Below are 15,929 nucleotides of genomic sequence, written 5' to 3'. Positions count from 1 at the left end.
GTAGTGAGGTCCCTCCCCTCTCTGCTAGCTTCTCTCTCCTTTTATCTCTTTTAAGATAAAAGGTATGACTCAACCAAGGGTGTGACTTAAGTAAGGGTGTGGCTGCTTGAGTAAGGGTGTGACTGGAGTCACACCCTCTTACAGGGCTGTAACTCAAGATACATCCCACAGTGATCCTCGGTCATTAATCTGTAGAGGTTAGGATTTATAACAAATCACAAAATGGAGGATAATTATATCAGATCATAAAATGGAGAACAACCACACCGACACATATTTTTGGGAAACACAATTCAATCCGTGACAGTGACTAAATAACCCATCCTATGTTTCTCTTTGTCTGTAAAATCGGGATGATCATAATAGGGGCTTTGCAAAGATTAAGGGTTAGCACAAAATCCATACATAATTTCTCAATGAATGTCTGCCACTGTCTTTTCTATATACTTCTTGTACTTTATTTTTCCATAGCATACTTTTCTTGTATACAACCATCTCTTCCCTACCCCCATCAAAATGATAGATGGGGAAACTTCATATTGGGAAATTTCTATCTTTTCACAATTTTTCCCCTGAAAACTCAGTAAAGATTCTCAGTATATTTTAGTAGAATCTCTAAACCCAGCACAGAGAATTCCAGTTTGTCACTGGAATATATATCGCACATATCTTTGAACATGTGCTTAATTATTTTTAAAGGAACTCTTCCTCTGCCTGGACATGATTTTATAATTCAGCATAACTTTGGAGAGGGGGGATATTGTAGGATACACTGTCACCCTGAAGCCATTGATTAAACAACCATTTGATTATTGGAGGCCCCAATAACTGGGAGCCCTGGTGGCACCGTGGTTAACAGCTTGGCTGCTTATCAAAAGATTGGCAGTTCGAATCTACCAGCCACTCCTTGGAAACCCTATAGGGCAGTTCTATTCTGTCCTGTGAGTTGGAATCAACTCGACAACGATGGGTTTAGTTTTGGTTTTTAGTTATTAACGAGGGTAGGTTTATCGTGACACACACCTCTTTCATACGCTCTACAGCCCTACAAGGCTTGAAAGGCATTGTGGTGGTGATGGAAAGATCTGGGTTCAGGAACATCTCAAGGGCAAGGATAGCATCTCTTTCAATTCTTTCTTCCCAGCACATGGCCCAGCATCCAGTCCATTCATTCCCTGGAATATAGTAGGCACTCAATCAATACCACTTTCTAGCTGTATGATTTTGGGCAAGTTCTTAACCTCATCAAGCTTCGGTAGGAAATAAATGCTATGCCTGCATCCATTGCTGTTGAGTCGATTCTGGCTCATAGCAACCCTACAGGACAGAGTAGAACTGCCCCATAGAGTTTCTAAGGGGCTCCTGGTGGATTTGAACTGCTGACCTTTTGGTTAGGAGCCAAATTCTCAACTACTACGCCACCAAGGTTTCCAATACTATGCTTACTTGGAAGAGTTTGTGTAAGGAGGAAATGAGCTAACGTTAGCAAAGCCCCACTGAGTGCCTAGTACATGGCAGGTGTTAGACAAATGTTGATTTTCTTCCCCTTTCGCTTCTTGTGCATTTTCTTCCCCCTCTTCCCCAACTGGAAACCCTCATGGTGCAGTGGTAAAGAGCTACAGCTGCTAACCAAAAGGTTGGCAGTTTGAGTCCACCAGGTGCTCTGTTCTATAGGGTTGCTATGAGTTGGAATCGACTCAATGGCAATGGGTTTGGTTTTTGGTTTTCCCCAATTATGAAGAAGCCCTGTTGTCACAGTGGTTAAAGCGCTCTGCTGCTAACAGAAAAGCTGGCAGTTTGAATCTACCAGCCACTCTGCAGGAGAATAATGTGGCAGTTTGCTTCCATAAAGATTTACAGCCTTGGAAACCCTACGGGACAGTTCTACTCTGTCCTATAAAAAACCCATTGCTAGGATTTCGACTCATAGTGACCCTATAGGTCAGAGTAGAACTGCCCCAGAGTTTCCAAGGAGCACCTGGTGGATTTGAACTGCTGAACTTTTGGTTAGCAGCCATAGCTCTTAACCACTATGCCACCAGGGTTTTCCTGTCATATAGGGTTGCTGTGAGTCAGTGGCAGTGAGTTTTGGATATGAGTCGGAATTTGACTTGACATCAATGGTTTTTTTTGGTTCTTCCCCAATTATAAGTTACTTAAGTCAGGGATTTTGCCCACCCTTCTTTGAGTTCCCAAAGCCTCTCACAGGGCCTTACACATAGTGGTAGTTTCAATTTATTCACTCATTCAGTGAATCTTTGAACACTTACGATGGACTACAGCTTAGAGTTGAGAGAGAACAGGCACATTCAGGGAGCCCAAGTAAGTAAATATATCTGAAGTAGAGGCTTCAAGGAGAAAACAGTGAGAAGCAAGGCTAGGGTGGTTAGCCTGGATTAGCTCTCAAATTTTGGACTTTATCCTGTAAGGCACAGGGTTGTCACTGGATCAGGGAGTGGCAGGAACTTCTTTGTATTTTAGAATGGCTTGTGGTTTTCGAACATTAGAGTGTTTAAGAATCACCAGGGAAATTTGTTAAAAGGCAAATTCCAGAACCACACTCTGTTATGGGGCCTAGGAATATACACTGAAACCAGCACCCTAGGTGATTCTGATTCACTTAAATACTTGGCCAAGGTCCTAGGTACTTTAAAGCAACAAGACCAGTTAGGAGGCTACTGCAGTAGCCCTGGAGAGAGCTGGTCTGAACTAGTAGTGGCCTGGACTAGCCTTCCCCTTCCTTTTCTGATCGGTTTGCCTTCTCAGGCTTCTGTTTGTGTATAAGGCCATAAGCCTCCTGTCCACACTGAAGACAATGCAGCCCTGCCCAAAGCCAGAGGCTGAAGATAGGTATTTAAAAGGTGGAATTAACAAGACTTGGAGATGGATTGGAAACCCTGGTGGCGTAGTGGTTAAGTGCTACAGCTGCTAACCAAAAAGTCGGCAGTTCGGATCTGCCAGGCACTTCTTAGAAACTCTATGGGGCAGTTCTACTCTGTTCTATAGGGTCACTATGAGTAGGAATTGACTCAACGGCAATGGGTGGAGATGGATTAGGAAAGGAGGGAGTCAAGGAGGCATCCCAGCTTTCTGACTTGGGGCAACTGAAGTGATGGGGTGCCATTCAGGGAAACTGGAAAACGTGGATAGGGACAGATCAGGGAAGGTAAAGTGAGGAGTTTCATATCGGATTTGCTGAGTTGAAGTGCCTCTGAGACATCCAAGTGGAAGTGTTCAGAAGTCCGTTGAATATTCAGGTCGGAAGCTCAGAAGAAACAACTGGACTAGAGACTAATAGATACTGATTTGAGAATCATTAGAACAGAAGTAGGTGAAATCATCCCTGCAGAGGGAACAGAGTGAGAATAGGCTAGAACAAAACTCCAAGGAACATTTAAAGGACTGGATGAGGAAGAAAAAATTGCAAAGGAGATGAGGACAGGCCAAAGAGGTGGGAGGAAAACATACCTTCCACAGGTCACAGAAGTTAAGGGGAGCCAGTTCAAGAGAAGAAGGGACAAACTGGGAAGCATACAGGATTCAGCACAGGAGACCATGGTGACCTTGTGGACAGCGGTTTTAGTGGAGCTATGGGGACAGTAGCAGATTGCGGTGGATTGAGGAGCAGGAGGTGAAGGAGTGGAAACAGCTGGCATGGACATTTTTTCAAGCTGTTTGGCCAAGAATGGAGAGAGATAATGATGGTAACTTGAGAGCGAAATAGAATTTTTCTGTGCTAACAGGAAGAGCAAAGGAGGTAATCAATACAGCTGTTGGAGCAGAGGCAGTGGAATCCAGTGCACAGATGTTGGGATTGTTCTTAAAATAGGAGGGACCTACTTCTGTTTTTTAAAGGGATGGAAGGAGAAAAGAACTGAGTGAATGATTTGAAAGCTTGATATTGGGTAGTCAAGCCAATTTTCCTCTGATGGATTCTATTTCTTCTTGAAAGTCAGAAGTCAGGCTATCAGCAAGGAGTTTGTTCAATGAACAAATAAACATATTTCCTCAGCTAGTCAAGGTACAGCGTTACCAACAGGACAGACGAAGTCACTGCACCTGAGACAAGAGCCTCCGGGGAAGCCGGTCGAGGCCCAAGCTTTAAATTGCAAGGATGAGGCTGACTGAGAGGAAGTGTGACATTCCTCTGACAGTGGGGAGTGCTGCATTTGGTCCACACTGGGGGAGGCTAACAAGAGAGTTGTTTTTTTTTCCAGAATCTCATGCTGGGGCTTCTACTTAGGCTGCCCCTCTCTCTTCTGATCAGTCTGCCTTTCTTGGCCTATGTCTCCCGTCTAAGGCCTCAAGCCTCCTCGTCCCCTCTGATGACCAGCTGGAAGCCATTTTGATTATGCTCCACCACAGAAGGAGGACAATACAGCCCCGCCCAGAGCCAGGCGCGCCCCCGCGGCGGGCCGGGTGCGCGTGTCCGCGCCTCTTCCCGCCGGCCTGGCGGGCGCCGGGCCCAGTCCGAGGCGGCGCGGGGCGGGGGGCGGGGGTGGTTATGTAAGCGTTGCGCGCTCCCGCGAGGCAGCAGCCAATGGGAGGCCCCGGCAGCTCGTGCTCGCGCACGCAAGAAGGGGGGAGGGAGCGCACGACGTGCGCGCGCCCTCTCCCTCCTCCACCACTGCCGCCTCCTTCTTCTGCCGCTCCTGGTGCTGCTTGTGTGCTCCTTCGGTGCGGACCTGGTACCTCTTTTGTGAAGCGGCAGCTGAGGAGACTCCGGTGCTCGCCATGGCCGACGAAAAACCCAAGGTGAGCCCGCCGCCGGCCTCCTCGCCTCGCCGCGCAACCGGGGTCAAGGGAGGGCAGGGGTCCGGCCCGAGCCCGCCGCAGGCTCCCCTCGCCTTCCCGGGCCCCCCACGGGGCGGCCGCGGCTCAGGCCCGGGCGCTCCGCGCCATTTTCCTCCCTCCCTCCCTTCCTCCCTCCCGCGCCGGAGGAGGCCCGCTGCACTCCCCCGCCCCCGGCGGCCTCGGAGTGCGCGCTGGGCGCGAGTTGGGCGGGCGGATCGCGGACGCCGCGGCCCACCGGCCCGGGCGGGGGCTTCTCGGGCCCGGCCGGCGGGCGCGCGTCAGGAGGGGCGTTAGGGCGCGCGGTGTCTTCACCCCGCGCGAGCCCAGCGCAGAGCCGCGGCGGGTGGTGCCGCCTCCGTGGTGGCGGGGCGGACCCCTCCGCCCGGGGCTTCCCTCTCAGGGGGTGGGGGCAGCGGGCTTCTCGGGATCCTGGTCCGGGGCCGTGGCGGCCCGTGAGGGCTCGGGGCGAATCAATGGGTCGCTGAGGGGGCTGGAGGCCAGCTGCCTGTCGGGCCGTCGTGAGGGGCTTGGGGGATTCCCGGGGCGTGTTTCCCACTTAGAGGGCCTGAGGGGCCCGAGCGGGGAGGAGCAGCGGTTTTTCCTGGGGTGTCAAATAGCCCCTAACCGGCGCAGACCATGTGGTTTCAAGAAGTTGGAGGCAGATGTGTAAGCAGAGAGACTTTGTAGGGCTTAACTTTTTAACGCGGTTTTTGAGACATCAGAGGCTTTTCCCTTGAGGACTAGGACTCACATCTTCTTGGCCAAGCGTTTTTCTTTTGGTTTGTTTTGGAACCCACGTTCTCGTTTGAAGTGATTTCGGGGTGCAGAATTCCCCCTGCATTTGATTTTAGTGAATTTCAGGTTGGGTCGAAATCTACAAGGAAGACTTGGAGTAAAACTGTGTTTGACCCATTGACAACAAAGGGGAGGAGGGAGAATAAGAGGTCTTAACTAACAATAAAAACGAAGCTGCTAATAGAGGTGAATATTAATTGTGGTTCTGAGTTATTACCCCTGCTCCAGAGAGAATCGGGATATTCCTCCATTAGATTTGTTAGTTACATTGAAATTCGGTATTAAATTGAGTTCGGTAACTTTTAACGAGAGAATGGTAATGAGCTTTGAATTGCAAGCGCTAGATTTATTTTTTTCTTGGCATTCTAATTTAGTATTTGTACTTAATGCATTTTGAAGAGAAAGGATGCTTATTTTTAACTTTTTTGGCGAAAGGCATTTTGGGAGTGATAAAATATGCCATTTAAAAAAAAATAACTTTTGAGAAAACTTGTGGTAAATTGGGTGGGACGCATCTTTGAAAATCTATTGTTGTATGTAGGCTCCTTTTCTGTTTGTGACAGCTATTTTAATATTGTTACTCCAGGATTTCTCATCTTCCAGATTGATTTCAGAGGTTGAAAACAGCTGTACGCTGCTTTATTGTACAGGATGAGAAACCTGTTGATTTCTGAAGCAACTTTGCCACTGCGTTCAAAGGTGTTTGTTTTTCACATCTTCCAAATTATACTTTTATTTTTCTTTCAACAGGAAGGAGTCAAGACTGAGAACAACGATCATATTAATTTGAAGGTGGCGGGGCAGGATGGTTCTGTGGTGCAGTTTAAGATTAAAAGGCATACACCACTTAGTAAACTAATGAAAGCCTATTGTGAACGACAGGTGAGGAACTGATATGTGCACTTCCACTGAATAAGACCCTTAAAAAGAAACAACCTTATTTTCTTGAGACGAGAAAGGAGACTAGCAAGTATTATAATTATTGTCTTTGGTAGGATGAATATGAACTTGGCATGTCAGTTTTATCATACACTTGGTGTATTGATTCCTTATGAAGACCCTTATCATGAGTTGATTAGTATTGTAAATCATCTAGTTCTGTGCCAGAAATGCATCAAATTATATTCACAACACTTGGTTTCAAGAAAAGAATGAACTTGATAAAATTTCTTGACAGGTTCTTTTTTATCCACTTGAAATTTGTCTTGTGTCAAACATTTATTTTGAGTATTTTAATCAAGTTGGAAATAAAATTAGAAGTGAGCTTAAGGACAGATTGCAATTTTCATGAAGCATGCAAATTGTGATGGTTTTCTTTTTTACACTAATAGTAGAAGGCTGAAAAATCTAACCTCACTGAGCCAAGCTTAAACATTCCTGTGTTATAGGAACATTTGCATTTTACTCAGAAAATAGTATGCCAAGAGGAGGAAGTAGAAAGTTCAGCTCTCTTGATTTGAACTGATGCTGGGAGGTAGATGCCTGGTTTTACTAAGACAGAGCTGTCTTTTGTAATATTGCGTATAACAAGACAAAGGCAACTTGAAAGATGGATTCTTGCAAGTACAGCAAAAACTGGTACCTAGACCAAGTAACCAGCAATAACCTGGCTAAAGTATATTTTTTGTTCTGCACTGAATATATAAAAGTTTGGAAAATCATTTTATTAGTCTAGCAAAACTTATCTACAATATGAGTTCTAAAAATAGGCTCAAAGTAGAAGGTGGCTTACACCAACATACCCAGTGCCGTCGAGAAGGTGGCTTAGACCTGTATAAATTGGGAAATTGAATCTGAGTAGATACTTGAGCATCCTCTGTGATTCCTAAGGCCATTTGAAAGAAACAGTGAGGATGCTAAAGTTGTAAAGGTTTTTTTTAGTGGGGGGAGGTGGGAGTATTTGAAGCTTTTATGCCTAACTTATTTATAATAGAATAGAATGTTACGCTTTTAATTTTTCGAATGTTAACTTTCTTATACCCGTTGTTGAGTTGATTCCGACTTATAGTGACCCTATAGAACAGAGTAGAACTGCCCCATAGTGTTTACAAGGAGTGGCTGATGGATTTGAACTGCCAGCCTTTTAGTTAGCAGCCTGAGGTCTTAACCACTGCGCCACTAGGGCTTCCAGCTTCCTTATAGTTCTTACAAAGTTAGGGTCTTAAATATATTTTTATTTGAGGAATTTTAATGAATCCTCCGAAGAATGAGTGAATTTGTACTATGGATCTAAAAAATTTGTTCACTGGCATCTTCCATATTTGAACACTAGTGCCCCTTCAGGTTATAGGGGAGTTTTTTAAAAAGGTAGTCCTTTTATAACTTTATACAAAGTAGAAACTCAGATATGTTGGTTTTGAATACAATTCTCTGCGTACCTTTGACTTTTTTTTTTAATTACTACTTAATTTTAGCTTTTAAATGGTTGGACTTCCCAAAATTTTATTAAAAATTTCAAACCTATAGCAAGGTTGAAAGATTTCTGTAGTGAATAACTATATGTCCACTACCTGGCTTTAACCATTAACGTTTTACTATACAAATCTATTGGTATTTTGTATACCGAAAACCCAGTGCCCGGTGCCATCAATTCGATTCCGACTCAGTGGTTATAATTTTGACTTCCTGTATTGTAGGTTCCCCAAAGGAGATTTTTATTTGTCTGATAATTACCAGATGCCCATCATGGGTTTGGGGAATTTTACCAGGTCCTAGGAAGAAAAAAAAAAATCCTCTGTGCTCCAGAAGATTGTCCTATAAATGGAGAGTTACCAGGCTAATGAAAAATTTGAGTTTTCTTTCCATGTTAAAATCAATTTTTAGTATTACTCAGGATAAATAAAATTTACCTTAAAATTTCGTAGTTATTATGTTTAAGATTTGGATTATTTTTGATAACTTGTTGGGGCCACTCCCAATTTATAGTGGTAAATAGAAACGCTTGATTGCCCGTAAAAAAATTACATTCTAGTAATTACCTGTTGATGTATAAATTAAATATGATTTAAAGATTTTATCCAGGAAGGGCTTGGAAAAACATTTGTCGGAGTTTTCCTCTTAAATTAGGGAAACCTTGGAGTTGTGTGAAACAGGATCCATTTGTTTTTCAAAAGCTTTCTCTCATTCTAAGGAAAAGAGTTGAAGTGTGACATAGTAGGGCTGATTCCCTGCTGCTGCTTTTTAAGGGTAGTAGGTACATTTTTTTTTTTTTTTTTTTTTTTTAGGTACAGGCTGGAGCCCTGGTGGCTCAGTGACTAAGAGCTTATCTGCTAACCAAAAGGTCCGGTTGTTCAAATCCACCAACCGCTCCTTGGAAACCCTAAGGAGCCATTCTACTCTGTCCTGTAGGGTCACTGTGAGTTGGAATCACTCGATGGCAATGGGTTTGGTTTTGTTGTTTTTTGTTTTTTTAGGTACAGGCTCTCAAAAGACTAAAAAAGTATTTATCCAATCTAGTTCGCATAGGGAAAGGTTTTTTGGCAGTTGAAAATCTTGGCCAAGGATTCTCTCAAGATTAATCGAATGCTCGTGTTTACTTTCTAATGAACTCACTTGGCATTATATCTCTGGAGAGGTTCCAGTAGATACCTTATAGATATCTCAAACGGGAAATGCAAAAGAGACTTCTGATTTTTACCTCCAGAGATCTGCTTTTCTGGTATTCCCGGTAATAAATGGCACCATTTTACATCCAGTTGCTGAGTTCAAAGCTTAGAATCATCATTGGTGATGCTCTCATAACTCATGAAATCCATCTGCAAATTGTATTTTTAACCTAACCCTGTGCTGTCCATTATGGTAGCCACAAGCCACATGTGGTTACTGAGCGCCTGAAATGTGGCCGGTCTGAACTTAAGATGTGCCGTAAGTGCGAAATACACACCAGATTTTAACAGCTGAGTATGAAAAAAACTTTTTATTATTACATGCTGAAATAGTAGTGCTTTTTTAATATATTAGTGGTTAAAATATTTTATTAAAATTGTGTCTGTTTTTAACACGGCTGCTAGAAATTTTTGAATTAGATGTGTGATTTGGACTATATTACTTTTGGACAGCATTAAACTAAACAGTCACACAGCTCACAGCCATTTTATTCGGGTCTTGTTCAGTTACTACCTTGAAGCCTTCTCTGATAATCAAGTCAGAAAGCCCCTGTTCCCATCATTCTCCATCCTTCTATTTATTTATTTTTTGGGAGGGGTTGTTGGGTTTCTGCATTTTTCACTATTTTTGTCTGTCTCTTCACTAAAATGTGAGTTCAATGAAGATAGAGACTTTTTGTTCACTGTTGCATCTAGACCAGTCCGTGCACATAGAATGCTCTCCATAAATACTTGAAAATGATAAGAGAACATTCAAACTGATATCTCCAGAGGTTGGTTGGTAAATATAGTTTTCATTCACATGTAGAATTAGAGTTTGTCTGCCTACTCTGTGCTAGCCACATAGCCTTCAGCTAACTGATTCACAGGATACTGTTCATTTTAGTGTGGATTCACCCTAATGGATTATTTCATGGAGTGTCGGGTGGCTTCAGAGAGCATAGGTTCACTGGTTTAAATAAACAGGCCCAAAGACAGACCTCACAACTCTCCCAGGGCAGAGCTTAGGAATGGGATTTATGTAGAAGAGGAGCCCAAATACTGGTTTAAGGTAAATTCGTTGTATGAGCTTGCATCGTTTATGGAATCTTAAAGACCACTTTCCTGAATTTTGGACTTTGAGCTTCAGCAAATCCATGAGTTAGGCTTTAGTTGGAAGAACTTTTATTGGTAAAAGCATAAAAAGCAGTTATTTTAGCTGAAAAACTGAGTTACAGGAAACTGTAATTGTGTAATAACTTAATCGTGATACATTTTATTATGTTGGAGCTTTCAAATGTCTCAACATAGCTCTTCTAATCATTCTGGCTTGTGTGCACATGCGTTTTTATGATGCTTCAAAGTAGAGATGACACTAAAGGAACACGATTTGCTTGAGTTCTCCATTCTTGTGGCTCTGCCTTTCATTCTCTCGTGAATGGCCACACCATTGACCTTACCAGTGGATATAGTAAAGGAAGAAACTGGCATATTTAAAGTGCTTAGTATTTTGTTGCAGTGAGGAGCCTTCAGTGGAGTGTATCCAAATATATAATACTTAGTAATTAATGGCTTGGCATTGACTTTTTGGCTACTTTATGGGATTGCAAATTAAGTTTGAATGTCATGAGCCCAGAATTAAGGTTATGGATGTCACCTGCCTGGCAGAGGATTGTTTGTTGTCCTGACAAGATATAGTCTGAAAAATTGGTATGTGTCAAACAGTTGTTAGAGTTTTAAAGGAAAGTAATATGATCTTCATGGTGCAGGTAGTTATAAAGACCAGTTGAGTAAATCCTTGTTAAATAAATAAGGGAATACAGGTGTTATGGAAGTGTTTGTTGAACACTTTAAATTTTTTTAGTCCTAGGAACTCAGTTTAATTTGTTCTTAAATATCACTTGAAGCCAGGAGTTTGTGAAACAATAATTAGAGCTGGTAATTTGTGCATGGTACAGGAGTTCACAGCATACCTCCAAAGGTGCTCTGTTTTCCTGTCTTCATTTGGCTGTAGTTGCCAACACCGTTGCTCCTCTGCTCCTCTCCCTCTGTCCCCGACGCTTTGTCGAGTAATCAGTGCTTGATAAGCAATACACCAAGAGTCATTTTTTGCAGAAGGAACATGTTTAGGCTCATTTATCTCTTTGTTAGATGCATATAGAAATCTGTTGGGACTAAACTGTAGTAAATATAACTTTTAAATCCTAAAAAGCTTCTCCCCAGCTTCTTAGCTCTAGACATCTGACTTTATCATTTTATGTTTGTTTGTTTGTTTTATAATTCTGACTTACAAGTAAAAAAGAAAATGAAGCGTGTTTAGATGGATATTGCTTTTCATCCTTTTATTCTGTCTACTTACGCAGTGCCTTTTATGTGCAAAGGATACAGTGTAAACAAGACAGTCAAGGTTCCCATCCCTCCTGGAGCTTAGTTTCTAGTGAGAGGTTGGCAAATAAATAAATAAATTTTGGTTAAGTACTAAGAAGGAAATAAAAAACCAGGTGCTGCTTTTGAGTTATTCCAGGAATTTCATGGGTGTGGATTGAAGTTTTAGGACAGTTAATTGCCTTGTGTTCTGGTAGCAATGTCCCGACTGCTGAGCATGGTGGTAGGAACTGCTTGGATGGAAATGAAGTCAAGGTGGCAAAGTTTTGTTTTAATCTTTACACCTTTTTAGGTGACTTCCAGTTTTCATTATTATTAAGGATAAATTTTTTTTGTCTTAATTTGCATTGAGGAATGTTGCTGTGTGCATCTCATATTTAAGTTCTGTTTCAATATCTTTCTAGCTCATTTAAATCCAGTATTATTTGTCTCAAGGTATGAACTGTTCAAGCTTGGTGTAGCTATGGTCTCAAAAGCAATAAGGCTCTTTTAAAAAGACATTTTCAAAAAAATTATTTTTCCCAAAAGAACAAATAAGATACTATAGTTTAAAGGAAGTAAAAATCAACTCAAATATTTTTACCTACCTGTCTTCCGTATTTAACATAGAAATGTAAATGTATTGGTGATTATTTAGGTATCCTATTTAATATGTTCATGGCGAAGTACACGTAGTTTTTACTGTATGAGGTTCTTATTGTTTCTTTATATGCTTATTCCTTTTAAAACTCTCTTGTTCAGGGTTTGTCAATGAGGCAGATCAGATTCCGATTTGACGGGCAGCCAATCAATGAAACAGACACACCTGCACAGGTAAAACATCTCTTCATGCTGAGTAGAAAAATCAGCATTTTTTGTAATTTTTTTTAACAGCTTAGTTGAAGAATTTGTGAACTTTTAGATGTTGGAATATCGTTCTTTATTGTTGTTCAAAGGTATGTAAAATGTGGCTAACGGGAAACAGGAGAATACAGTTATTAGTAAGGCAAAAAGATTATTTAGTTATTTTAATAAGTCTTTTTTTTTTTCCTTACATATTACCCACATTATTTGGAGTAAATAATTAAGACTCTTTTCAGAAAGTAGTTTTCTTTTTGCTGCAGCCCTTGACCATACCCAGGTTCCCCACGGGTGATTGGTTGGCTACTGATTCTAACCATTTTAGCCCCTCAGTGCTGAATCCTTGTGAAATAAAACTAGTGGCTTGAACTCTAGGTCTTGATAGCTTAGTTTGACCAGCACAGCTGTGATAATAGGTGGCTTTCCAAACCCTTACTACAAAAGGTGATAGTCCCTGATTCCTTAATCCCTTTACTTACCACTTCAGTTCTGTTCTTTTGCATGGGGTAGGCTGGGCTTTCTTCTGTAGCAGAAGCTCCTTGTTTTTCTTTTCACTCTCTCAAGCTTTCATTTAAGACTTCTAGTCTTGGAAAGGAAACCCTGGTGGCATAGTGGTTAAGTGCTACAGCTGCTAACCAAAGGGTCGGCAGTTCAAATCTGCCAGGTGCTCTTTGGAAACTCTGTGGGGCAGTTCTACTCTGTCCTATAGAGTTGCTATGAGTTGGAATCGACTTGACGGGAACGAGTTTGGTTTGAGTTTTTAGTCTTGGAAAAAAAAATTTTTGATACCAGAAGTTTAAATTGGAGCGCTTTGACTTTGAATTTCAGTTTTATCACCTGATTAAGATGAGTGGTGGCATGAGTGAAGCAGACATACAGATTGTTTTGTTAATAATCTTCAAGGATTTGGAATGCCTGTGATGTGCTTGAAGGAAGTATAGTTTCAAGAAATTCCCATTGGTGATTGCCAGTCTCTAAGAGGCAATTATTATCTGTAGCCACAAGGAGGAGCTGAATTCTCTTGGTAAAAGAAAGAAAAATATTTTGTCCTTTGATGGCATATAAAAAGTTTTAGTATAAAATTTAACATTCCAGTAGTTTTATTTTAGTAGATACGGTGACCTGTTTTGGTAGTTTTAGAAGCGAAACACTGAGTAAAAATAATTTGTTAGTGCCAAACTCTCAGATAGTTAGAATTTATTTTCTGTGTTTAACCTTCCTTAGCCTCACCAAAAAAGTTTTCTAGAGTTTGTCGACTGTACTAATTGCAAATACTAAATCATGAGGAGGATCTGTTCAGAATTGTGACCTTGAGGCATCTAAAATCTTCAGAGAAAGTACCCTGTATGAAATACGTGGAATTTGTTCATTTTAGAAGTTTTCTCCCAATGTTAAATAGCTGAATTGCGATAAATTAGAACATCTCAGCAGCTGATTTAAATAGTAGTATAATTAGCATGTGCTCAGCATCCTACTAAGTGCTTTATTTCCCTCAACCCATTTAATTCTTATAACTGAGTACTAATTCCATTTTACAAAAGAGAATATTCAGACTCGAGACTTAGCCAAGAGTATTTTAGCACGTCAGCCCTACTTTTAATACATTTTAACTGTGTTAGAAGCAGCGTTCCCTTTTTCTTGTCTTTAGGTGCCTGTAGTTGCTGTTTTGTCTTCCAGCTTACCAGTTTCTAGAAAGACATTTTCAAGCTTAATTATCAGCATAATAAACTGTTATAATGCTGATTTACTTACAGTGTTGCCGTATATGCCAAACCTTTGTACTATCAAAATAGTTGTATTATGTATAATGAACCTTGTAGGCTTAATTTTTGAACCATATTTAAAACTTAAAGAACTAAAATTTTGTTTTTTCTTCGCAATAAAACATGTTCATGGTAAGCAGTTCAGAAGTCCTTTCCTCACCCATGTCCCCACCCTCACTGCCTAGAGGTGACCACTGTTCATGCACATATGCAAGGATATATTCATTTTATGTATATAGAATTAAGCTTTTAAAACAGATGTAATCATACTGTAAACTGTTTGGCAGCTTAGTTTTTTGTTTTGTTTTGTTTTTAGCCCACCACTACCTTAGGGATATTTCCATTTATGCACATGTAAACCTTATTCTTTAACAGCTGCATAGTATTTCTTGTATGGGTGTACTATGGTTTATTTCTTTGAGTTTCTTCTGATCTTCAGGTTATTCTAACTTTTTGCTAATCTAAACAGCTTTAGTGAAATAGATCCTTTACACACATCATCCTTCTATTCTTAGTAATTAATTTAAAGGTGAGGTGATTTAACTCATGGCTGTATATGCTTTTTAACTTAGGTTTCTATGTCCTTCATTAAATAGGAGGCCAAGTGAAAAGTTACTTAAACCTAGTCTGATGCAGCTATGAAGCTTCTAAATAACAAACACTTGGAGGAGCTTAGGTGGAACTTGGGCATTTTTTTTCAGAGTACTTAAATCTGAAAATTAGCCATTTTAAGATCTAAATTTGTTTTTTTCTCTTTGTTGCTAGTTGGAAATGGAGGATGAAGATACAATTGATGTGTTTCAGCAGCAGACAGGAGGTGTCTTCTAAAAAGGGAGCCTGCTACTTTACTCCAGAACTCTGTTCCTACAGACCAAGAATACATTCTCAATTAGAAAACCACAATTTGGTTCCACCACATCCTGACTACTACAGTATAGTTTTCTCTATTCTTTCATTTTCCCCTTCCCCATTCCTTTATTGTACATAAAGTAACTGGTGTATGTGCACAAGCATATTGCATTTTTTTTTTTTTTTTTTTTTTTACTAAATGGCCAATGGTATGTTTTGATCGACATCAAGTGGAGATGGGATGGGGAAAAATATTGGTTCTGTGAAAATACCCCCTTTCTCCATTAGTGGCATGCTCATTCAGTTCTTATCTTTATATTCCAGTAAGTTATTTTATGCTCAACTGTTTAACAGAAAACAACAACATAAAAAAATCCTTGCATACCTTGTTTGATTGGAGAATTTTAATGTTTTTTTTTTTCATTTATCATTGTAAAACCAAGGACAATTTTATAACTTTTTTGTACGTAGCTGTTACATGTAGGGCAATCTGTCTTTAAGTAGGGATAAATTACTCTAAAAGAAATGAATCCTAGATAGTTTTCCCTTCAAGTCAAGCGTCTTGTTGTTTAAATAAACTTCTTGTTTAAAATGAGCCGTTTTCTTTATTCTGAAAAATGTTAAATAGAAAATTGAAGCTTAGGAAAAACATGCTATGAAAAAACCTAGAAGTGATTTTTTAAGGAAAAAATCAAGCTGCTTCACACTTCTGACAGGCTAATGCAAAACAAAGAATAACAAAGTTACATAAATGACTAGCAGCAGAACTTTCGGCCTCTTTGTTCAGAAAGCTTAGGTATGTCCCATATGCAACTTTGCTGGCAAAAAAATTAGATCATAATGTGGATTTTCTCCCGAGTATGTTCTGTAATCACCACCTGGGGCTAAGTGGTACAGTACATGCACTTGGGAAAAAAAT

The 15,929-nt window shown here is 40.7% G+C and overlaps 1 protein-coding gene across 1 annotated transcript; it reads left to right on the top strand.

Annotated features, from left to right (window-relative positions):
• Positions 1-4,585: 4,585 nt before the first annotated feature.
• SUMO2 (small ubiquitin like modifier 2) lies at positions 4,586-15,605 on the top strand. Its single transcript, XM_049860575.1, has 4 exons — positions 4,586-4,755; positions 6,340-6,471; positions 12,300-12,371; positions 14,927-15,605. The coding sequence occupies exons 1-4, from the start codon at positions 4,735-4,737 to the stop codon at positions 14,987-14,989; spliced, it is 288 nt and encodes a 95-aa protein (XP_049716532.1). The 5' UTR covers positions 4,586-4,734; the 3' UTR covers positions 14,990-15,605.
• Positions 15,606-15,929: the final 324 nt, after the last annotated feature.

Source organism: Elephas maximus, chromosome 19, assembly GCF_024166365.1.
Source record: "Elephas maximus indicus isolate mEleMax1 chromosome 19, mEleMax1 primary haplotype, whole genome shotgun sequence".
NCBI classification, from domain to species: domain Eukaryota; kingdom Metazoa; phylum Chordata; class Mammalia; order Proboscidea; family Elephantidae; genus Elephas; species Elephas maximus.
This window is presented reverse-complemented; position numbering and strand designations above follow the sequence as displayed.

Bases quoted from the DNA above. Each gene is read 5' to 3' on its own strand.
- SUMO2 (XM_049860575.1), top strand. From the start codon at position 4,735: ATGGCCGACGAAAAACCCAAG. The intron at 4,756-6,339 runs GTGAGCCCGCCG...TTCTTTCAACAG, and splicing joins TGGCCGACGAAAAACCCAAG to GAAGGAGTCAAGACTGAGAA. The intron at 12,372-14,926 runs GTAAAACATCTC...CTTTGTTGCTAG, and splicing joins AAACAGACACACCTGCACAG to TTGGAAATGGAGGATGAAGA.